The 25,538-nt window shown below is 37.9% G+C and overlaps 3 protein-coding genes across 4 annotated transcripts; 2 read left to right on the top strand and 1 right to left on the bottom strand.

Moving 5' to 3' along the window:
* Positions 1–88: 88 nt before the first annotated feature.
* Positions 89–1,398, top strand: LOC108117062 (sodium/potassium-transporting ATPase subunit beta-2). Its single transcript, XM_017229234.2, has one exon. It carries the CDS (start codon positions 212–214, stop codon positions 1,091–1,093), a length of 882 nt encoding a protein of 293 aa, XP_017084723.2. The 5' UTR covers positions 89–211; the 3' UTR covers positions 1,094–1,398.
* A 314-nt stretch (positions 1,399–1,712) lies between these two features.
* Positions 1,713–11,577, top strand: LOC108117203 (phosphatidylinositol transfer protein beta isoform). Of its 2 annotated transcripts, none has more exons than XM_017229517.2 (9): positions 1,713–1,869; positions 2,310–2,365; positions 9,113–9,143; positions 9,204–9,315; positions 9,385–9,536; positions 9,658–9,735; positions 10,218–10,327; positions 10,394–10,573; positions 10,857–11,577. In XM_017229517.2, exons 2-9 carry the CDS (start codon positions 2,349–2,351, stop codon positions 10,993–10,995), a joined length of 819 nt encoding a protein of 272 aa, XP_017085006.1. In that variant the 5' UTR covers positions 1,713–1,869; positions 2,310–2,348; the 3' UTR covers positions 10,996–11,577. The 2 variants fall into 2 exon arrangements, with proteins under 2 accessions (XP_017085006.1, XP_017085007.1); XM_017229518.2 differs by lacking the exon at positions 1,713–1,869 and adding an exon at positions 1,991–2,231.
* A 2,068-nt stretch (positions 11,578–13,645) lies between these two features.
* LOC108117202 (cryptochrome-1) lies at positions 13,646–17,255 on the bottom strand. Its single transcript, XM_017229516.2, is given in 7 exon segments — positions 13,646–13,797; positions 13,799–13,906; positions 13,908–13,929; positions 14,281–15,200; positions 15,267–15,610; positions 16,955–17,066; positions 17,068–17,255. Coding segments are annotated over 7 exon segments (1,629 nt in total). The 5' UTR covers positions 17,098–17,255; the 3' UTR covers positions 13,646–13,704.
* Between the last annotated feature and the right edge of the window lie 8,283 nt (positions 17,256–25,538).

Raw genomic sequence — 25,538 nt, 5'->3', positions numbered from 1 at the left:
TGGTTAATATATATTATATATATTATTTATGTTAATGTTTAATTTTTGCTCTTGAGGTAGAAATGTATCTATCTAAAAAACCAAAACATTTTTAGTTTTTTCAACATTCTCTGCTTTACATTTCATAGTGACCGGAAAGTTCATATGGATGTGTGTATTTTTCAAATCGGTCAATAATATTATTGAAATCTAAGCCGGAACAATCACCAGGATGCCGGAAGATGTGATGATGCCCGCAGGGGACTACAAGCTGGTCAAGCAGTTTCGTAGGGAGAAGGAAACTCTGCGGAAGAGGGACCTTCCTTGGTCGAAGAGGGTATTCGACATAGACGAGCACAAGTTGTTTGGACGAACTGCCTGGGGATGGTTCCGGATTACGGCCTTCTATACTACCCTTTATTCCCTGATCGTCGTAGTGTGTTCCTTTTGGGTCACACTCTTCATGCTGGCGATTATCGATCCTGAAACCCCACGTTGGTTGAAGGGTCCGCCGGGGATATCGATGATGCCGTACAACACTTCCACTATCTCCTTCCACACGCAAATTCTAAGCGAGGTTTACCCGATCGCGGACGCAATTGACGATTTCCTAATCAAACTAAAAGACAACGCCATTGAATTTTTTAACGATGCCAATCCCGACACGATGTGGGGCTATGGTGTGGGGAAGCCGTCCGTATTTATTAAGCTGAACAAGGTTATTGGCTTTCAGCCAGAAACCTACGACACTGCAGACGACCTCCCTAAGGAAGCGCCCTCGAGTCTCGACGAGATTGTGAACAGGTATGGCGGTAGCCCAAAGATCTGGATCACGTGCAAGGTGCTCCAAGGACCCAGACTCGAATTCGTCTTTTACCCGGGACCCTACTTTGAGGCTTCCGAGAAGATGATGGGTGTGCAGCGTGTAGTGGCCGTTCAGTTTGAAAACATGCCCTCAAATGTTGAGGTCTTCTTCGAGTGCAAAATATGGGCCCGCAATATTCCCATCGATCACAAAATCCAAGGAAAGGGACAAATTAAGTTCTCAATGAATATGCACATCGAAACAGTTTTTCAAGATGTTGATAAGCCTCCCGATCAAACCCCCTTCTGAAGGAGAAAATTCTGACGAGTCCGGACCGGAACCGGAATCGGAACCGGAACCGGAACAATTTCAAAACCGTGTTGGCGGTTTGAACATGCCGCCCGCTCCCCCCAAGGAGGATGACACGATTGAGGGTCTTGGTAATCAACCAAATACCGAGGCACCTAGCTAAATCGAATTGGTTTAGTTTATTTACATTTGTCTTTCCAGTTACACAGACCTCCCAAAATTAATTAAGTGTCTTAATATTTAAAAGTTATTTCATATTACCCAAAATTGATTATATATTTTAAATGCAATTAATAAACAATTTATAAAAATAATGTAAAAACCTTTTTAAGGGTTTTTATCTTTTTTTTAATAATCTTTGTTACCAATTTATAAATTATGTTTTAAATGAAAATCAATTTTGTTATAGACTATTCTTCATACAAGAAATTTCATTTTATTAGATATCGTTTAAAACTAAATTAAAATCAACTGGTATTTTATTCGGAGGTGCCCTAATACACTTTGGAAATGGCCCATCCCTGGGAATTCATCACAGCTGCTATCGATAGACCACAACGAATAGCGCCACATACCAAGTGTTATCGTTCGCCCGTGTGATAAGTACTCGTCAAAATCGATACGACGCCTATCGGAATCGAAGTGTTTTGCATGAACATCGAACTTTTTGCTCCGCTCCGACGACACGCAGTAACTTAATAACAAAAACTCATTACTAATTTATTACTGCCGCGAAGTAAACGATCCTGACACGAGGCAAAAGGCATTCTCAACTTGTACGTCATCTTTTGAGTAATAAATCAACGGCAAAACGCATAAATTGCGGTTGCCAATCCGCCCGCAAGTTTGTGTGTAATTGTGTGTGTGCGTATGACTCGTGTTTTTAGCCGACAAATTGGAGAAAGAAAAAAAGCATTCGATTTAAAAGTTGGCAAACTAAACGCCGCTAATTTGGCCAAACAAAATCGCAAACATAAACAAATAGTGCGAAGTGCAGTCTTTTTGGCAATGAAACAAGGCACTCTGGTTGTTTTTTTCGCACATATATAAATTAAATTTAGAAAGTGCGTGTGCGAAGGTTAAGCGTCGAGTGCAAGTGCATTAAACATTTGGAAAGAATAGATTTACATACATATATGTATGTACATATGTTACTAACAAAATAGTCCAGCAAAATCGCATTAAATCTAATTTTGTATTTTGTACTCTCTCGCAGCGAATCAAGCAGGAAAATACCGGATAATAATTGGCAAAGATGCAGATCAAAGAATTGTGAGTATGAAATGGCATAAATCAGTCTTCAACCAACGTTTATTTTATGTTAAAATTATTAAAAAGCTGTACGAGCCGCAAAATAATTTGTGACAAATCGATTGTACACTCTCTTGACATTTGCTCTCTCTTACTCTCTCTCTCTCTCTCTCTCTCTTCATGTCGCGTGTCGCTTCTCTCTCTCACTCTTGTTTTTGTTGTATTTAAGTTTGCGGGCATTTTCCGCAACAACAAAAGAATGTTTTTCTTATCAGCCCCCCTTGCCGCCCCCTTTCTCCATGCCCCCTCTTTAGCCATCCCGCTCTAGAACAGGTATTTTGCAGCTGTGGCAATGACGTAATGAGTTTCAAGTTGGATTTGAAGCAACGTTTCCATCTTAATTCTTATTAGAAATGCCATTGCCAATTAGTTTTGGAAACTCCGTTTGACTCATCGATACATATAAATATATGCATGTAAGAAATAAAACAAAAAGATAATGCTTTTCAGTCGTTCAACGACGCCACGTTGTCGATTTTTTTTGTAGTGAGTCATTCTCTTTTGCGCCTCTCTTTTTTCCATAACTCTCTTTTTGGATTTTAATCAAACAAGTTGTTAAGTGCGATAAGGTCGTTGCGTAAACCCCAATTATCTTGACTCACTGCAACTTAAGTCCTTGTCTATTCCGAAAAAAAAGAAGAAGAAACACCAAGTTGCTATTTTTCCCATTTGCAATTGGCTCACGTTCTTCCTCCATCTGATTCCCCATTTTGGCAATGATACTTTTAATTTATTAACGGAAATTGCCAAAAGTCTGAAATCAAATGGTTCGGCTTATAATTGCTTTTGACTTTGACAGCTGACAGAAAAGCAACGAAAATCAGAACAAATTGCATATGAGATTGAAATGGAAACTCAAACAGACAGTTCTTATCATTTTGTTTGGTGTTTGATTTCTCTCTCTCTCTCTGTCTTATACAATCTTTCACATCAATCTGATAATTGAACTTCGATTGATTATAAAGAGAGTCTATTACTGATAATTGATTGATAAGTATTTACCCTTTGTAAAGCTTTTAATTCTCATTTAATTTTGAAACAGTTTGTTGATTTAAAGTTTTAACACTTATAGGAATGTATGTTTACTTTTGTTTAATAATAAAATTCAGGTTTTGCAAGAAAAAGGGTCGAAAACCATCTCATTTATATCAAAATAGTTTATTATTTTAATATAATGTAAATTTCCAAACAATGTCTAAAATGTCTGTCAAGGTTAAAAATTCTTTCATAAAAATTAAGCATTTAAGGTCACTGAATTTAACTGCCCAATAAACCTTTTTGTACATTTTGGACTTTAGAGGAATTCCAGGTATTAAAACACCTATAAGTTGTCAGGCGATCTTTATGTGAGGCATTAATGTTTAATTTTTCTCGATGTCGTAATCCCCACACGGAGCCTTTAGTATTTGCATTTCAAAATGTTTTTTCCCTGCCAGATTTTCACATTTTTTTTCTTTTTTGGCTTTTTCTGCCGGCTGTTGGAGTGTAAACCATTTGGCAATGAAAATTTCAGCACCATCATTAAATGGAAAATAAAGGTGGAAATAAAGCCAACGCGTGCCGGAGCAGGTTGCTGCAGGTTGATAAACAATTTTAAATGGCCGAGAGGGGTGTGGGCCAGGCAAAAGTGGCCAAATGAATCAAAAGCAAATTGTGATAGGCTGCACTTTGCATGTTTCATCTGATATTCCGTTTTATTGTATACAATAATGCTTTAAGTGCTGCACTTTATTTATTGACATTGTGATTTCGGCCAGTGATTTAGATTTAGAATAACATTTGATTGTGGACAAACATCATTGCGGTTTAAGCTGTCTGATAGCAATCAAGCTATTAACTTTGAGAATATCTAAGCGTTTAAATTGAAAACCTCAAGAGATTGTGTTTTTAATAGGTCATAGCCGAATTCAATTAAGGGAAAGACAACTTAAATTTCACTACTATGCTGCTACTACTACTAATTAATCTTAGATAATAGACAAAATGTATAACAAATTCGACCCCTTAATAACTTTTATTGTAAGGCGAAATTTCTTTAAAAAATAAATAAATATCTATATATAGTCTTTGTTTTTATAGAAAACATGAATAATTTCTATATCTAACCTACGGCTAACCTTAAAACATATTAATTTATCTCCATATAAAAAACTGCACTTTTCTCTATAATAACTCAAGTCTTTCAGTTTTAAACCTTCGCAACCTTTGATCTCCGAAAGCAAAAGCTTGTTGTTTTCAATGTCGCTCCTCGATGGTGCTCGTCATAAACCAGCTGTAGCGTGACTTTTACTGCCCCAAAAACTGATTGGCTCACTTTGTACATTAACCACATCTATATGTATGTATCCCTCTGATACAGCTCTGTTCTTCACTCTCCTATCCCCTCTAGTCTATCCATCCCGCAATCAATTTGAAAATGGCACGAGCTCCAATTTAGTTCCGCCATTTGTGTTTGTGTTGTGGTTTTTTATGTACTACGATAAGATAACACACGGCGTTCGGTTTTTTCGGAATGTGTCTGTAGTTTTACTTCGAAACGGCACTGTACTCATTACACATTTCGAGTGTGTGTGAAGTTTCAGTTGTTTCGTCAAATGGTTGCCAATTGAGTGTGACTGTTGTTAAGCGCCAGCATAAGTGGAGGAGTTTGCTACATTCTCATTGTCGGTTTTCCCCACAAAAAAAGTGGCCTTAATGTATAAAAAAGAGATTTTAAATGGATCATTGCAACATTTTAATTTCACAACAAATATAATTTATCTACATTGGTTGTTTGTAGCTAATGTTAGGCTCTGCTTCATAAATAAAATTACAGATATCATGGTTGAATGTCAAGTTTAATGGTGGAATTTGTTAGGTCATTAGATATTTACAAATACTTTGACAGCCTAATGATTAAACAGCTTTGTTTTTATAAAAGTGGTTGATGTATTTAAGTAAATTTGTAGATTTGACATTACAGTCCAATATAACAATGAAAAAGTTTTAAGTTATTTGTTTTTCACAAATAAAAAATTTTCTGAAATGTAAAAAATTTGAATATATTTAAATTAAGATAAATTATTTTTCAAGCAAAGTTCTCTTCAAGTCACGAAATATTTCAAAATTTTTGAAGGTATTTTAAGGTATAATTGATTGGTAAACTAGGTAGTCAGAGACTTAAATCAAAAGCTTCAATATCAAGCTGGCTTGCTCGTTCCTTTGGCATTCATTTAGTCCACTGGGCAATCTCTCTGTGTGACATCTTTATTGCGGGTAAATCAATTATTACTTGACTTCGGCCTTCAATTGCGGCAATGGTCAGTGGTCAGTGGGTGGCCCTCAATAATGGGCAGCCCAAAGAGCCTTGGCCGAGAGCTTTACCCACATACTGGCCCACAGACACACACACTCGCCCACTTACCGATGCGGACACACAGTGTGCCCCAAACAATCACTTTCCATTTTCAATTATGCCAACAAGAGCAAACAATTTTCTTTTGTTTGATGGCCACAAAAGAGGGTTGAATGCGGAGGGGTCCCCCGAGTGTTTCTTTTGGGTAACTTTGGTCTCATTAAGAGTTCTTCAATATTTTCTGGCTTTTGTTTTCCGTGACTCTCTGAATAACCTCTCCACCCACCCACTCTCAACCTCTCCGCTCATGTGTGGCGATTTCTTTTATCTTTTTGTTTTTGTCTTTATTTTTGTATATTTTTGCATAATTTCTTCATTGCTCTGATTGTGATTATGGTGTCTGATTCATAGCAAAACCCTGACAGAAAACACAACCATATCGTTTGATCTTACGCTTTTGGCTGGGACATTGGACCCAGTTAGATGTTGTTTTGGCTATTTCATGGAAATTTATTTACTCATTTCCACTTAACTTATTGGGACAGACAACTTTCGTCACACAAACACGTTCTGCTTTCAGTTCCGCCGTCTTCTAAATTTTTTCCATCTTTTGAGGTTTTTAGATTTTAAGAGTTTAGTTAGCATTGCCTCGAAATAATATGCCTTGTTGTTGGTTCTTAAAGAAAAAAGTTTGGCCAAGCAATAAGTTTTTATGGCCTATTTATTTACGCCAAAGTTATACAATCTGATGTTATTAAACGACAAATGTTGCTGATAAAATTTGTTGAAAAGAAAAGTTCTATTCTTTGTATAATTGATAGATAACAACGTTGAACTCGCAATGAAGTTAGATTGTTACCCCTTTAATCATGTTTGAAATCAGAGCTATCTGCTATAGTTTAAGCTCTTGAAAAGATTTAATTCGACTTTCTAAGTTCCAAATCTTAACAGTTTAACTTTTAACCTCACTGCTAAATGAATGTTTAATTTATTAAACTAAGCGGAAGTCTTAATAACACTCTGTTGAACTTGAACTCTAAGAGCCATCATTTTGATTATGCAATGATTTAGTAAAGTTCCAAATAACTTCATTAACAATTAAACACCGCAACACTGTGTTTTACCTTTGCCCTAAGTCCCTTTATAGTTCTAACTTTTTGTTTCTCCTCTGCCCTCCTGCGCTCACGCACACAATTTCCAAATCATTCATCTTGTTTGGAGGGAAATCCCCCAGATGAACTCTCGTGTAAAAGTTGAACATGGTAGGGGCATTATCCTCCTCCGCCTCTGTGAACTTTAACCTTTTCAGGGGCGGCGCGTAGTTTGCCAACTTTTGAGTACGCAGAATTAAAGTCATGGTCTTGGGACCTGGGACCACGCCTACCAGTTGCTTTAGTTGCTTGGCAATTAGGAAACACATCATTACGAGTGTCAACAGTGGGCCAAAAGGTTAATTGCAACTACAAGACACCCGGTAAACAAAGAACCAAATTTTCCTCCTTAACCTCCCATCTCCCACCACTAACTTTCTCCCGTCACTTTGATTGTTCTCGAGTGATGTCGTGTTTTCTTGTGTCGCATTGTTTGGCATTTGTGTGTTTTGTTTGTTGGCATTATATTATGTGGGGAGGCGAGAACGGATGACAGGCCATAAAGCTGGGCCAGCACGAGGTTCAGGTTCTTTATGGCCAAGAAGCTCCAGTTCGCACCTTACGAATGCATGCCAAGGCTTCCCAGCGCACCGGGGGAGCAATTTAGCCTTTATTCGCCGGGAAATATTTCATTTGCCAAGCCGTTGACTGTTGACTTTCCTTGGATTACAGTTTGTAGCTAAATTTTACCTTCAAAAAAATAAGCATGTTAAATTTCCAGAGCACAAGGGCAAATACCTAGCATTTTAATGCACATTTTTTATTAGTCATCGCAGTTTTGGTGTTTCGATGTTAAAAGTAAGGAATTTAAACTTTAAGTTTTTTAAATGAGGGTGAACCTTGTTAAATGATTTTAACTTTAATGATTTGGAAATCCTGTTAGCCCTTTTTCAAGTTATTAAAAGTAAAACTGGAATTGCTTAAAATTGTAAAATTTGTAAACATATTTTTTTTTTAAATATTAAATACGAGTATGTCTAAAATTAGTTTTTTACTATCTTCCTAAAGAGCATTCCTTCGTTGATATAATTATCTACCAGAGACTTTAAAAATTTTTGCAATTAAATTGTCGCCTCCAAAACCGCAACAAAAGTCAAGCGATGCGAGCAAGTTTCAAGGCTGGCATAATTATATGGAGGTCCCAGAACATTTCCTGCAGCCTTCCACTTTTTGCCCCTCAACTCTTTCGTTGCCTGGCGACCTTTCATATTTTTTTTCTTTTTTGGTAATTAGAGGATGAGTATGTGGTCCGGAAGTGGGTGGTTTGGGTTTGGGGTCCTGGCGGAGTCCAAACTCATGTGCATGCAAATAAAATGAGAAACTTTTATGCTGCCAGCATTTTTGTTAGGCTATTTTTGTAATGCCAATGTGACGCTTACTTATGTAAGCTTTTAATTAAAAAAATGTATAATTTAAATTGAGCTGTTGAAGTAACTTTCACCGTCAGACTTAGCTGAAGTGGTCCTCGAAATTAACTGATATGATTTCTGTTGAAATAAGACCACTACTACGCTCAATCTTATCTTAACAAGTATCAATTGACTTCGATTGTTTGGCCATTCCTGCAAAAGTGGCCTTTGAAATAGTTGATTTAAGTTGCATACTTTAAGGCTTAAGTACTTTGCACAGAGCATGTAAAATTAGCATAGAGTGCTTGTAATTAGGGAAATTTGAGGTAACTAAAGAGGATACCACAATTAGGCCATATTAAGTTATCTTTCAAATTGAAAGCCTCAATTCCTGAATGTTAATTTGCAGTTATCAAAGTGATTCATTTATTCATTTATCGTATTGACAGCGCAGTAATCCAATTGAGATTGAATAAATTTTGCTGGTAAATTAAATTGAATGCAGTCAACCCATAAACTATTTCTATGAAGTAACTGACATTTATTGTTTCTGATGGATTTCTCCCCTTTTTTTGTTTGCACATAAAACATTGGTTTATCGTTGTACCTTCGCAATCTGACTGTAGAGCCCCTTTAAAGTGAAATAAAAACAGGTTGTTAATTGAATTTTCTCTGGTTATTGTTAATTATTTTTGTATATACCTCAGTCCAATATACCCCATGTACTCAATGGGGGAGTTAAGGGTATCAAGGGCTTTTTATAAACAGGCCTGGTATTTAATTAAAACTGTTATATTAAATTTAATTAAAATCGTGTAGCCTTTATGCATACATTCGCTGACACAGTCATTGTTTTTTCTTCTTCCCGTTGCAGCCGTGTGACTTTGCCATTGACTGTGGAAGAGGTAAGAAGAGGGAGTTACCTGGTGTAAAAAGGCCCGAATATAAACATTCTACCATTTCAGTATCAAGTTGCACAATTATTCTCGGTGGCCGAGGCGTCAAAGGAGAACACGGGAGGCGGCGAGGGAATCGAGGTGTTAAAGAACGAACCCTTCGAAGACTTCCCCCTGCTGGGTAAGCCATTAACGTTACATAATTAATAACTCCTGGGTTTAACTGCACATTTTCCCAATCAACCTGCAGGTGGCAAATACAATTCCGGTCAATATACATATAAGATCTATCATCTGCAATCAAAAGTTCCAGCCTACATAAGACTATTGGCACCCAAGGGCTCATTAGAGATCCATGAAGAGGCATGGAATGCCTATCCCTATTGTCGAACGATTATAACGGTAAATGGGGGAAACAAAGTATTATACCATTTATGGAGTATACAAATAAAATTAACTTGGTTACGTCAAAGGGGTTTTTGCTAGTACCAATCTGATTATTTTGATTATATTGCATTTCTAGAATCCCAAATTTATGAAAGATGCTTTCAAAATAATCATCGACACTCTGCACGTCGGCGATGCGGGCGATTCAGAAAATGTAAGTCAAGGATCCACAGCATGATCTAACTAATTTGTGTTTTCTTCTTTTCTTTCCACAACATCACTTCATCTCTCATCATATGCATTTCATTGTGAATACTCACTAACTAAACTGTGACTAACCATATTTGATCGAAATACCATTACCCTTTCGTTTGGCTTGTTTTTGGTTTTTGATTTTTGATTTTCGTAATCGTTTGGTTTTGTTGGGTTAAGAATCCTGGTTATATGGATAAAAACTTTAAAGTAGACATTTACTCGCAACATATAGAAAATGACATTGGCACTACGGAGAACGTGAGTTTCGTTTGATTTGTATTTTATTTTGCTGTCTGCTCTGTTCAGCTTTGTAGTTATGATTCGCCATCGATCCATGTGCATGTATGTAGTTATGTAATCAATGCTTTTCATGTTTTCCACTTCTTCTTATCAATTGAGTAGTTCTAAGATAGAGTTTGCCCTGGTTTTTCCATATTGCAGGTTCACGAGCTGACGCCGGACAAGCTGAAAGTGCGAGAGGTGGTGCACATCGACATTGCCAATGATCCGGTCCTGCCTGCGGACTACAAACCCGATGAGGATCCAACCACGTAAGAAAATAATATTTTAAATTCCAATTAAGATTTTGTAATTTACGTTTTGATTATGCTTTCCAGCTACCAGTCAAAGAAGACGGGACGCGGTCCCCTGGTGGGACCCGATTGGAAAAAGAACGTGAATCCTGTGATGACCTGCTACAAGCTAGTCACGTGCGAGTTCAAATGGTTCGGCCTGCAAACAAGAGTAGAGAATTTCATACAGAAATCGGAGCGCCGCCTCTTTACAAACTTCCATCGGTAATTGTCATGAAATTTTGGGAAAGATTTCGAAGTAATACATAACTAAGAAGTTTATAAATAAATCTCAATTTTATGGGTTTTAAGAGATTATACTGTCTAGAATAGCATAAAATACCCAGAAGTGTCAAACAATATAAGACCATAACCATAATTAAGAAACAATCTCCCGTAACAAAGTCCCAACTTAATCTTTATACAAATGAAAACTATTGTTAGAGACGGTTTAGTACATATGTAAACAAACCTAAAAGTTAATCTTCTTTCTCTTTTACCATTTCAGCCAAGTTTTCTGTTCAACCGATCGCTGGTACGGTCTAACAATGGAGGACATCCGCGCCATCGAGGACCAGACGAAGGAGGAGCTGGACAAGGCGCGGCAGGTGGGCGAGGTGCGGGGTATGCGCGCAGATGCCGATTAAGTCTAGTAGAAAATTGTAAACAAAATATGTGTATGTAAAAAAAAAAGAAAAATAACATCCAGGCAAAAACAAGATCTAAAAGGCAAAGCAAAGCAAAACAAAACAGATTAATGAAATTGAGATAAAATTGCATAAATAAATTTACTATAAAAAGAAAAACTAACACCAAGCAAACAAAATGAAACGAAATTAAAGCAATGTGAGAAGAGCCACAGCAGCAACGTCAAGTGAAACAAAGAGGCAAACTAAGCAACAAAGAAACACCAAGTGTGTGTGGCAACCGCAGCAGCAGTTTAGTTCTAGTGTAGCACACACCACACACACACACACACACGACAGCAACAACAAATTAAAGAACGAAGAGAAAGGGAAACGGTTGCAACCGCAGTAAGTTAGTTAAGTTCCTTCCACTGCACTGTATGTAAAATGTAAAACCAGAAGCTAACCAAGCAAACACACAGGACATCTGTTGACGGCACTCCTACTCCATGCATGGCCAGCATCACGTCAAATTCAATTGTTTAAGTTGCATTTTGTAAATTGTGAAATAAAACCAAATGACAGTTAATGTAAAAAGTTAAACGCAAACATCCGACCTGTATGAATAACCCCAGAAAACCGATCATTCAGAGGAGGGCACAAAGAGAGGTGGGGAGCGGAGCATTTTGAATATGTGATTTTCTGAGTATATGTACATAGGAGCCTAGGCAGGCATGTCTATTTGCATTCATTGGCTATGCAACTGTGGTCTGCATTTGATTTGCATTTCAAAAAGTCAATGTAACAATCCAATCCCAAGATAACCACGAGTTGAAGGAGACTCCTTGGGGGTTTGGGGTTTGGTTGCCTTGGATTGACTAAGGAAACAGTTGCCTTTCATGGGTTAGTTTGAATGATTTATGAACCGCTTGCGAGTGCAGTTAGCTGCGAGCTGTGCAATCGTATATCTGCCTTGCGAATATTAACATTTTAAGATATTTTCAAAGTAATGTGTAATTCCCTTCATAAAAATTCCTTAAAAACTCACAAAACAAAATGAAAACAACACTAGGAAACTGCCAATATCTGAAATGCCCAATATAAGAGGAAATCCTTAAAATAAACCACCTTAGATACACCGTACTCTTCTGCTGTAGGCACATATCCTCAAAATCGCCTCGACTTTTTTACTATCTGCCACTTAATTCTGCTCAAAATGAAGAAATAACTCTTGAAATCTATATAAAAAAAAATAATGATCTATCTATGAAACGTCCATTTTAAAGCTATAACCTCTACCGAAACCAAAAATATTGAAAGCTTTTAACGAAATCATTAGTAAAGCAGCTATATTTTCATGATCTAAGAACAAAAACACACACGAGACACTCGCCCAGTTAAAAGGAAGAATTAAAAGGCAAATGAATTTAATCGAACCTCATAGGCTTAAAGCAGTCAGCTAGCACCATATGGTAATATGGGGGATTGGTAAATGGGCTTGGGGGAGAAAATCAGGGGGATTTAAAATGCATTGCATACGCAATGGGGACAAGCAGCTTTTTATTTTTATAGCCAATCGGTTCCGAACACAGCAACAGACATCCACTTAGTACACACAGACACACACCCACTTATATAAAATGCATCAGCAGCACAATATTATATACATTTGTACATACATACAATACAGAGAAGGACACTTGAATCCTCGGGGGAGGGAGCACTTTAAAAAATATAATAATGATAAAAAAAAAAGCGAAATGCGTTACGAGATCTACGAGTATATTCCATAAAGTATATAAATTGCGTCAAATATTGTTATTTGCTGTGAGTTCTCGTTCGTTTGTTGATTGAATTGTGGTTGGTTCGATTTTATTTATTCAGCTAAAACGTATACTATGCATATGTGTATGAAATTGGCATTTACATTTACCAACCAAAAACTAACTTTTTGCCAAGCAACGCTCTAAATGTTTACTCGAATTTACTTCAAACTAATTCAGATGTGGATGTGGAATGTCTAATAAAAAAGTCTTATTTCCTTCTGGGGGGGGATAAGTGGAAAAGCTCGGTCCTGGGTCGAGTTTATATTTTCTCCAATTTTATTTGTAGCAAACTGTCGAGGGACTCAAACTTCAACAATAACTCCTTTTAGGTCCCATCAATCCCAAAAAAAAAACCAATAATATCTCATTTGTATGGCACACATCTAGAAGGAACACCAAAATTTAGGCATTAAAATAAAATATACACAACAATTTAGACAAATTATAAGAAACAAGACGGAACTCTAATTAAACGAAAGACAAAACGAAGTACGGATCAAATAGATCGACATAAAATTAAATTTCAATATTTGAAATAAATTCGCGTTCAATTTTTCTCGTAAAACAAAAAAAAAAAACAAAATACAAAACTAAAAGCAAAAACTATTTAATTAATGCTGTTAATTAACGTATAATTTGATAACGTAATACAAATGATAATAATAATTATATATATATACAACATAAACGATTTTTAAAAGTAAGCTGAATAAAATTGATATATGAGTAACACGTTATAAGCTGTTAAAAATAAAAACGAAACCAAATAAAACAGATACAAATTGTATTGTAGTAATTATTTTAATTGAAGAAAATAAAGCATTATTAATGATATATATATAATATACGACTGGTAATAGTTCCTTTATTGTGTAAATTGATAAAAAGTTTGTTTGGGTTACATTTATATCGCCACATCTGCCAGCCAGAAGAACTGACGCACTTCCTCCTCGTTGGATGGCCTGCAATGAGGGGGCGGAGTGATCAGAGAGTTCCGGAAGCGCCTTCATGGCCAGCATGTTGCGTTTAACTGCCAACGAGAGGTCGATCATCCTCTCTGGATAGTGGACTCCAATTAGACACTCATATTTCTCCTGCTGCTCAGGGAGACATTCGCCAGGGCTCGTGACTGTGGGTTTATCGTGGTAAATATATAAATAAGTTTGGGAAATAAAGAATAAAATGTTTATAAAATATATAGGAAAAATTATTTCTAACTTTTTTAACAAATCACGAATATTAAACAAAGTGAAAGAAAATATGTATAAAATTACGTATACGACGTGTTGAACACCATATTATTCAAATGAAGCCATTTAAGCTGTAATCAAGCATGGAATTGTCTTTAAGGAAGCAATACATGAAATTATAATTAGAAACACTAATATCTCAAAAGTATTCTGAGTAATTATCAAAATATCAAATTATTAAAACTGATATGTAGTCCCTGAAGCTCTATAGAAATATGTTTTATACGTACACAAATTCCTTGGGCACATTCATCAACTCTGGGACATATTGCTTGATGTAAGCCCCTTCCGGGTCAAGTCGCTTAGCCAAAGCCACCGGACAGGTGACAAGGGATGAGTCCAGTAGCCTTTCAAAGGCCGAGCTAGAGACCCACATCCAGTTGCCGGCGCAGACCGACCAATCTGCATCCAGCAGATACTTTAAGAAGTGCTGCAGCCCATGCTCCCAGCTCTGCCACATGCCGCCGCGCGTTAGGAAGGTGGCCACCGTGTTTCGCAGCGTATGATGCAGCCATCCTTCGGCCAGTAGTTGTCGCATGGCGCCATCTATGAGAGGGAATCCCGTTTGACCAAGGCGCCAGCGCTGTAGCAGATCCTCGTTTGGCTTAGCCCAAGGGATGCTCAGGCAGATCTCATTGCCCTCCATTCGATCGTAGTTAGGATTGTTCACCGACATTGTATAGAAGTATTCCCGCCAGATCAGCTGACCAGTGATGTGGGCTCCGCCAGTCATCTGAACGCCCCGGACACAGGCACGCAGCTGGACATTTTTGAAGAGATCATGGACGCTCCAGTAGAAGCGTCGTACAGAAAGGCAACCGAACCGCAGATGGGCACTCATAGACTTCGGTGTTTCCAGAATATTTGGGAGTGCTTGATTGGGCAGATAAAAACCCCGCTCAAAGGCATGTTGCTCCACCTTAAGGCGCTCCTCTAGCAAAACCAAGGCCTGTGTTTCACCTCCACGCCAGTTAATCTTGGCCAGAAAGCCCATATTATCGCCAAATACGTTGAAGTGCTCAGGTGTGGGCAACTTTTCGAAGTAACCAAGACTCCGGCGTAACTCGGGGGCCAACTCTATGAAGGAGGCATCATCTAGCCGAGCATCGGCGGCCGGACGTGGTGGCAAGCCAATAATTTGCACTGTGTGCTGAAGGAAAAATTGTTTACTTTTCGTTTCCTTACATATTTATTTCTTCTCTGTTTTATAACTCACCAGGAACATCTGATAGGTGAGCGGTGGTATGCCCCCGTTGGTGTCAATAACTGTGCGCGGATCCCACAACGTGTGTGATACTTTCTCGACCAAGTCGATGTTCAGCTCCCGGCATAAGGAACGAATGGTCTCATCGCGATCATTCCAAATTGGCTCGCAATCCTGTTCTATACATATCCTGTGCAGACGCACTTGCTCATGCAACCGCCGGAAGATGTGAGCCGGTTCACCCTGGAAGACGTGGAGGCGACCACGTCCTTCAGTCGCTGCCTGTATCTGATCATCGATGTCCTGCAAGGAATCCAACAGGAAGCGCATTCGGTTGTAACCAACGCATTTGGTGCCTGTGGGAAAAATAGAGGTGTGGCTTTTACTAAATTTGTTTACATTTTTTAGAAGTCATAGTTGACATAACCCTGTTTTCTGCTAAAGGATATGTACGATTATGTTAAATAGGATATTTCAATTTATATTTATATTGCCCAAAGATGTACACTAATAGATTTTCTATTTACGAAGTTTATTTTACTTAAGATTTTTCCCAATCTGTTTTATTATTATTATTTTCACAAATTTAAATGTTTATTCACACAATGAGCATACAATTTCGAAGCAGCTTAACTTTCATAAGCATGGTCAAATTATGCATCCGGAACAAGTTTGCATGTTTAAGTGCCACCTTTTCAGCTATCTTTGCTGCTTTTGTGCACACAAAATGTTGAGTTTAGCTCGTTTTCCATTTTCCCTTGCTATAATTGTTTTCCCGCGTTTCCCCACAAAAACGACTCTTATCGGTCAAGTTATGGGTATATATATTTACCGCCTTCGCTCTCCGACTTTTTTGAAAAGCGAGCACAAAAGGCATTATACTAGTTTCTAGCTTGTTCTCAATGACTCTAACCATTTTGCATTGTCTTTCCATATCTCTCTCTCAGCGATTCAACGGCGCGTTCTGGAAACCGCCAGCCGCAAATCGCATTAGAACGCATCGTTTGTTTTGTTCTACCATGCAAAAGTGCATTAGGTTTTCCCTGCCCCTTTCCGCAAATACAACCCCTTCGCTACCCACCATTTCCACGAGCAGCGAAAACGCTGAATTCGCAGCGGTCGCGGAGGGCGGTAGTATTTGATAACCGAAGCAAGTCGCAAAAAATGATATTAGCTCATACGTAGAATGAGCGTGTAATGGCAATCGAGTTAAAAGTTTTACTTTTAACCCATTGCTGCCAGATATTTTGTTTTCTTTTGTAACTTTTATCGATTTAAAATCTTTTTTTCTTTTATAATAATTTGTTTGTAAAATAAATATATTTTGAAGGTGAATTGTAATTTTAATCCATTGTTTACATGGGACGAATTTTCATTTTATAAGAATTACATAACATTAAAAATAAAGATTAGGTTAATAAGTATTTATAAATTTTGGCTTCTAAAATATATTGCATTTAAGGGAATGGGACAGGGAATAGATAATATTTTATAGAAAAGTTTTATTCCTTACAAAAATATTAATATAAAACTAAAAATCAAATATTTTCCTATTCTTAGATCAAGTCCAGAAAAGCTATATTGCAAAACACTATAAGGTCAAGGGTTTCTTTTAATTACTTGATGGAAAGCCCTTCATTATTTATCGCAAGAGAATACATAAACCAAATGGCAGTATGTATAGGAATTCCCGAGCTTACCTGCACTCTCTCCATCGAATATGAATATGGGAATCAAGGCTATACCCTGATCCTTGTCAGCAAGGGCAGCCAACAGAGCGGGATTATCGTGCAGGCGTAATCCATGGCGGAAACCAAATAACATTCGCTCCTCGCGTGGCCATCTTTAACTTGAGAAGTACAAAAACCGGTGATCACTCCCAATATTGATCACTCTCGAAGAGAACAGTTTTCCAGCTGGGAAAAATTTCCAGTCGTGATAGTGTTTTTACTTTTTTCCGCACACGCGAGGCGCTCGCGCCGGCTGCTAATTGGCGAATGAGAATGTGAATGTGAAATTCAAGCGTTGAGAACGTTACTTCGACTGCAGCTCAACGCTCCCCGATATATGTTAAACGCTAAAACGAATCGGGCAGCTGGTGGCAGTGGGACAAAGATAGAGACTGAAAGAAACCTGTGGGAACTGGGCACTGAAAGAAATCGCTTGAAACTTATAATTTAAAAGGTATTATTCTGGATTAATAAGAAAAAGAGTTTAAATTAAAAATAAAACATTACAAAAAATCGTGAAATTGTACAAAACTAAAAAAAGAAATCACAAAAACATTTATGCAGAAATTATATTTAATTAATACTAAACATAAGTTTTGAAAAAAAGGCATCAAATTTATTTTGTTTTATTCCAGTTTTCCGTTTCTTTAAAAATAGATTTTAAAATATGTAATATTTTCTCCCTATGTAGAAGCGGGCACTGCAAACCGAACCGGTAACTTGAAGCTACCCGTTCGAGTGCGTCAATACAAAAGCTGGCGATGTGTAACAGTGTGTGTGTGTGTGTGCGATATTGAGATTGTGTGCGTTGGTGTTTGTGTGCTTGTGTTAGCATAAGTGTGGCACTCAGCCCACGGTTGCCTGCACTTATAGTACTGCACTGACTCTGAGCCGAGCCCCCCAAAGCCCACCCCCTTCCTAGCTAGCTGCCTCCCCCGTTACACCGCTAGCTCTCGCAGTGGGAGACAGCAGTATTCTCAGCAAACAGAACAGCAGAACCCAACTGTTGCCGCGTATGACGTGTCGAGCTTTTTGCGAGTATTCAACTATAACCTTGTAGGGGGTGGAAAATCTGTTACTTAAATAAGGTTGTTTAGAATGAAATAAGATTTCCTCTTTTAAACTATAACAGTTATTAAACTATTAATAAATAAATTTCTTTGTTGCATTAAAATAATAAATTCATTTTTATTTCAATTTTATATCCATAAAGTTCATGTTTTAAATAGTTTTTATAAATAATTTTTAAAATTTACAAATTAGAAATGTAAAACAGAAGATTTTTATTCAAAAATGATAATAATTATTACTTTCTATTTAAAAATCATAAATTTAAAAACTTTAAATGCATATTAATATAATTTGGTTTCTTACATCACCTAAGGCTCCCAAGATACCTTCCAGGGTAACCACAATTCGTTAGCAAACATTATTTTTGTAGCTTACTGCATTGGCATGGTTACTCCGAGCATAGGCCATAAACCCCCTTTTAGCTTTGGGTGAGCTTTTCCTCCTTTAAAACCCCCTGCAAATTGAGTGCTCCTCACATCCGTGGGGCAGCCTCAACGAGCCTTGTTGTCAGCAAACTACGCACTTGCATCACAAAAACTTTGGCATTGCATGTTGCCCAGACAACGACAACGACAGCAGCAGCCGCAGCAACAACAACAACAACAACAAGGACCAAAAGGAGGCAACGTGCGTAACGGAATGTCAACTGCAAAGCTCGGTGATGCACGTGTCCTGGCAACAACAACAAAAACAACTTCAAGCAGCAGTAAAAACAACAACTGCAGCCACTGCATGCAACAATCGGGTGAGGAATTCAAATGATGACGATGATGATGAGCCCTCTGTGGTTGGACTATGGCCAAAGCTAGGATTAGAAGAGAGAGCGGAGGGGAAGCAAGATGAGAGACAGGACAGAGTGAAACGAGGCAAAATGAACAATGAAGTGAGGACGAAGCTGGGCAAAAGGTTCCGCACAAAAGAATTTTGCTTGCCTTGTTAGCTTTTATGAAACTAATTTACGTTTATCGGTTGGCAGGGCTTAGGAAAGAACTAAAAATTCGGAAATTTGAGGATTGAAAATGGTCAAATAGAATTACTTTTAGTCAAAGAACTTCTATTACTCATACGCCAGGTGGCTTTCGTTTCCTTCTGCTTCATTGCAATAAAATTTTTTCTGATAGTTAGCTTTTATTTTACTTTAAGGACAAAGTTCTCAGATTGAAATGTTTTTTTTTTATTTGTATTGAAGTAAAGTTTATTACTCATACGCCAGGATGAAGCAATTGTTGTTTTAGGGCTTTCTTTGCCTTTTCCCAAAATGTTATCTTTTGTGACACTAATTGGCTTTCATCGTTTGGTATTTGGGCAATATATATCTGACAATACAGTTTTATTGGGATTCAAATTGTAGCAAAAATAAGGTGAGGCAGATGGTACTACTCGTTTACCTGGGTCCTTTGCTAACAAGTGTTCTGTCGTGGATTTTTCTTTTCTTTTTTTGTATTTTTAGCAAAACGAAAATTCTAATAGAATTATTATTACTAAGCAGCCAGATGCGTATACTTATTAAAAGGGGTTGCCTTTACCAATCTCCATGGTTTCCATTTTTAGATATTATTAGAGTATGAACGAACCTTCTTCTTACTTTTCACTCCTTAAGATTACAACATTTAGCAAATGTCCCATCCTGCGAATTGCATTTGTAAAATTGTGATGGAAAACTCCCTAATACTCATCCACCAGGTAAAGGAGGATGAGGCCTTCAAAAGGGATTTCCTTTATTTAGTGCAGCTGGTTTTGCTATGGTTTCCTTACTCGGAGGATAGTAAACTGTTCAGCCATTGTCAGGTTACCCCACACCATAATTTATCTTCCAGGGAGCAAGTTGCCAGCTCAGGTGCAGTGGATCTTCCGTTGAACTGCCGGGCGCAGGCTGCTAGTTTCATTCTTTCGCTCAACACGTCACCAAGGACTTGAGGGGCATCCTTTGTGCAATCAGCAGCAGGAACCACGCCCACACACACACACACACATAGCCCCTGTGTTTGTGTTGATGCCTCGCTACATTACATGATTGCCAGGCTGTAGATTGCAGCTTGTTAGTGAGTAGTGTTGGCAGTAGATAGTTTAAGAAATGGGATATATCAATCAGGAAATAGTCAAATTTTTGTACAAAGAAATGGTTAATATCATAAAATCTAACTTAATTATATATGTTTTTTTTTCAGAGGTTTTTATAGCTTTTTAGTTATCAAGAAAATATAACCAGCTTCCTCCTTAAAATATGTTTTTTGACCATTTGGTTGCAAAAAGTTTCTGCAGTTTAAGGACAATAGTTAAATATTTCAGGATCATGTTTTCAAGGATCAACAAAAAGTAAAACTCTTTATAGATTTATGAACTCCGTCAAATCAACCAAAAAGTCAAACCGCCAACACTGTTTGGTGAAGATTGCGAAAGGAAAGCTCGCCTGCGTAATTTTCTTTGGAGTATTTTCGGATGAGTTACGCGAACAATATGTAACAATTTATGTTATACGTCCCATTTTACACATTTCAAAGGATGAAGCCCTCTCACAGCCAGACAATCGAATCTGCAAAGCAATCCATCAGACTTTTGCTGGCCCGTGTTATGAAATCGAATTTCTTGTTGAATGATCCGGACAGGCTGACAATGTCAGATTTAAGTCGCTGACGGTTGCATGTGTACACAATTAAATGAATAATCATTAAGCTTGACAGGAATCTGACAAATGCCAAAATCAGCCTATATTCTATAAATATATATTCGACATTCGTCTACAAACAGAGAGCATTTTCTGTCAGTGAAAGAGATTAAGCTGCCCAGACCAAAGTCGGTTGGCAAAACAAATCCCTATCAACCAGACAATTCCACAGATTTCCAAGTCCTTTGCATAATCACCACAAGACCACATGACGTGAGTAGATGAACTACCAAAAAAAGAAGGAGAAAAGAAGGAGCACAAAAATAGAGTCATAAAAATCTCTTTTGTTTTGTTTTAGCAGTTTCAAAGGTTTCAATCCATTAACTAATTGAATCTACCTCGAAGTTTGCTGTAAAAAATATGGAAAACACCCTTTTTAAAACTACATTTCCCAGCCTCATGTGATGTGTTACTCCTTTACCAGAACTAAAGTACTTAATACAAAATGTATGTCTAGTGATTTCTTTAAGCCTTCCTGTAGCTCTCAGCATTTTCCTTCCACTCTCTGTATTATTTTTTTGCCCTATCACAAGTCCAGTAGGTCCTGTTCGTGAGCTTTACTGACTTTGCTAATACAAGTTAAACAATCAAATGTGTCAATTATACGCACCATTGGATCCTTTGTGCCGGCAATCCTATATACACAGTCAGCTGTGGCGAATGCCATGGAAAACCGTCCGTAAAGCAATAATATTTAATGTAATTTTATGTGAATATATATATGTATGTAAGGGAACACTGGCAAAGGGCTTAACTACTCTATGGGGAAAATTCAAAGGGTCTTTGAGAGGCATTTCATATGCAAAAGGAATTTTGACTTAATGTGTGATTTATTTGATGTCTTAATACTTAAAGTTCTTAATGTCTGTCATAGTTTTATTTAATGTATTTAATTTAGATTATTTTTTAGAGTATTTAAAGCTCGACCTACGCATTCTATTTTGCTTGTTATTTTTATATGGAATTTTTGTAATTTGTTGTGCTTTTGACTATTGTTTATTTTTAGTCGAAATGGCAGGAGCACGCACACTTGTGTCCACAAGTAAGTGACGGGTTGCGTGTCTGTCAGTGCGTCTGGTTGTGTTTTTCTTTCTTTTTTTTTTTACTTATATGTATGTGTTTGGCTGTCAACGACAGCCACCGCTTGTCAAGGGGGCGTGGCACCAGGCGAGCGATAGCAGATTGAAGGACCTCGTCCTTATTTGTTTGTTTACCTGCGGGTATCACGGACAGACGAAGCATTCAGGCGAGGAAAACTACCCGTCGCCGTTCTCACTCCCTTTTCCCCTTTTCTGCCTTTAAGCTTAACATTTTCCCAACTGTGTGGCACACTGAACTCTACAGGCTGACGTCAACCGGAGTCGTATTAATGCCTTCAAATTGTAAATATTGTTTCATGTCTGATTGATTGCACCCAACTGACCCTTCTCCATCCCCTACTGCCACCCATCAACCTCCGTCTCTGTGTCCACCGCTTGGCATATATGCCGACAAATTAACTCGCATAAATATTTATGTAAAGCAGAAGGGACCTTTGAAGTCAACCGTCGGGAGAAACAGCTGCGAAAATCCTGGCCTCAGCATATAGGGCCTATAGGGCCAAGAGTTGATTGTTCAAAAGGAGACGACACTGGCAGAAATTAATGTAAATTTAAAAGCCATAATTGATTAAATAAATAAAAGAAATAAACTTTTCTAGCTGTACAATGTGTAAGGAAAAAATGCCTAAGATTTTGGAAAATTTTGATTGACTTTTTATTGCATTTTCCTACAAATAGCCTTATAAGGAATCTATCTCAATGACAGGATTAAATTCTTGTCCGTAATCCCTCTAAGAAAGTTCGCAATAACTATCAGAAAGTTGACCTAAGACGTTGATAATACCATAAATCAAGCTCTATGCAGATGTTTCTTTAAGTGCACTTCATAAGGGGTTGCGAATGTTCCGCTTTATTGAACCGTCGAACGGGGGACTGCAGTTCATAGGCTTAATTAAATGGGCACTGTCGATGGAGGGCAGGCAGGCTGGCTGGCAGGCCAGTAAACGAGTTCTTTGAGCAACTCGATTTCAGCAGGGCCGCTGAGCCTCAATATGAAGTAATAAACAACTTTAACAACTTTTCCGATGATAGAGCCTTAGCCGCATTTATGGCAGCCATAACGTGCACCTCGTTTCGGCCAGGAATTAAGCCGCATTATCGTGTCTGATGGCCTGGCCAGGAGTCATTTGTCCAGCAGATTTAGGATCCAGACCCCTTTTTTCTCGTGTGAGCTGTTGGAAATTGGCTAATATCCTTGATATATATACCAAGCCGTAAATCCTTAGCCAGCTATTAATTTGCAACCAGGCAGCTGGAGGCAGCCAATGTCACATTGGAGGAGAACAGAGAGCAAAGAGCGAGAACGAAGATATAAAGTTTCTCGGATAGAGATTCTCTTTTGGGAAACCATTTTAATAAATGTTCCGTTTTTGCCGCAGTCGAGAGCAGCGGCGGCAATGCTGGAGATGTGAAAAACAGCCAACAACAGCAGTAAACAAATATTAATCACTCTTAATGAATTTGATGTCAAGCATGAATATTATTATTATACAACCAACTTTGGCGCTGCAAACGCTGACAGATTGCGAGCGGAATCCGCTCTGATTAAAAATGCCGACAGCCTGGTAGACAGGAAGGAGATATGGCTTTGGATCTCCAGGCAGCAGCAGCATCCTTGGATTCAGCGGCTCCCTGGGCATTCATAAAAGTAAATTATGTAAGCGAAACTTTTCTCTCTCTACGGCTGCTCATTTTTATTTTTTATTTTGCGCCTCTTGTGCTCGGTAAAAGTTCCATTTTCATCAAGGTTCATTTACGTCTTTCAAACTCCTAGAATTCCCGGCCAATTCAAAAAGTTCAAATAATTGTTTTGAACTGAACTTAACAGAACCGAACTAATTTCCATGCTCTGGGAAAATTAAACTTTTCTTCTCTGCCATTCTTAGCCTCCTCCCAGCTCGAAGGTGAAGTGCTGCAATTGGTGCCAGGTGGAAATGACCAGGATGCAGGCCAGCAAGGATAATGGGATGAAATAGAAATCGATAGGCTAAGCTCGACGAAGCGGAATAATATAGGTTGGGTGAGTAAGTAAAGGATTTAATGCTATTAATTATTCAAATGATTTCTAATGTTTAATGCAAGTAATGCCTGTGATAATATACACATTTAAGATGGTTTTATGGTTAGTTTTCTTGAATATTTTCTCTTACTCATACAGTAATGAATATCCTTAAAGATTTATCAAAAAACCTATTATTAAAAGGGCCAAAAGAAATTAGTGTGATTTATTTCTGAATGCCCTTTTAAGGACACCCATTGTGCAATGTTGTTGGGCATCTTCTGCTTCTGCCTTTTGCCGTACTAAAGGACTCCTGCTGCCGGACGACTTAAAGACAACTTAATCTTTGTGCTCAAATCGGGATTGAAAAATGGCTTGATGCGGCGCTAAAAAGATTTGGTCGCATTAAATGCTGTCGTTTATCTGGCACTTGGCTCACACCAATGGAGCCACTCAAACACCCAAACACACACACACACACATCTATACACACACTCAAACATTCTCAAAGAGTGGGGCCAGCACGTGTATGTCAGTGTTTGTGTAAGAAGCCGGAGGCTTGTGTTTGCCTAATACGCTTCAACTTCTTTGCCCACAAGCCAAAATACAGGCAAACACACATACACTGGCACTCACACTCTAACACACACAAACATACACACACGATGGCCCATAAATAGGCACACGGACAAGGGATCGGCATGTCAAAGGCACGTGCAATCCAATATAAACAATTCCGTACATAGACACATGGAAAAAATATTTGAAAAAATATTAGTAACTATTTGAAGGGTCATAGAAATGTGTGGAATAATAGTTAAGCAGTCATATAATTGATTTATTATAGTTTTTATATTGTAAACAAAGATTATTCAAACTTGAATATCAATATACAGTACCCTTAAAGCCTTAAATCCCTTTAAAGGATATCTTGAAAAATCTATCCACTATACATATTCCTCTGTTATGCCCAGATATATAATAACTTAATACTTTCTAAACAGTATTTCTTAACAGTCCTATCAATATATTGCCTAAGGACTACAGCTCCCATAAAAATTTAACAAAATCAACTCTAAGACTCCCACTAAGTATTTTTCTTCGTGCACCTTCTCTCACATATACAGTTGCGTGTGCCTTTGTTGAACTAACCGGCGGCTTTTCATTTTTTTCCCCACCAGCCCATATACAAAATTCTTTCGGCATTGGCCAGGTTCTGCTCCTAGGTTCTGCACACCAATGTGGCCATGTTCGCAATATTTTGCCACTTTTTTTTCGTTGGAATTCCAACTCTTTTTACGTGGTGCCGCCTTTCCGAGCCAAAATCCGCCCCGGGAGGTTGCCCGCATTGCCACTAACACTCGCGCATAACGTCGCTACCAACGTTGCGTATACGTAATGTCAAAACTATCGATGGCGAATTTACACCACGTTGTGAACACATTTTTTGCCACAGTCGACGTTGCTAATGTTGTTGTTGTTGTTGTTGTTGTCGCCTTAGTTGTTGCATCCGCGAAGGGCTTATTTGTGGATCGTTGCCATTGGCACACCCTGTTATAGGGAGTCGCTGTGACACTTTTACTAAATGTAGGTTAATAAAGTAATTTATGTATATTTATTATCAGAAATAAAGTTGTTTATTGAAAAGGGAAAGAAAAGACATATGTAATATTACTATAAGGTTTAATTTTAGCAAAGAACCTTAAGAAGCAACTTTAT

Source organism: Drosophila eugracilis, unplaced genomic scaffold, assembly GCF_018153835.1.
Source record: "Drosophila eugracilis isolate 14026-0451.02 unplaced genomic scaffold, ASM1815383v1 contig_440, whole genome shotgun sequence".
In the NCBI taxonomy this organism is placed as follows: Eukaryota; Metazoa; Arthropoda; class Insecta; order Diptera; family Drosophilidae; genus Drosophila; species Drosophila eugracilis.
This window is presented reverse-complemented; position numbering and strand designations above follow the sequence as displayed.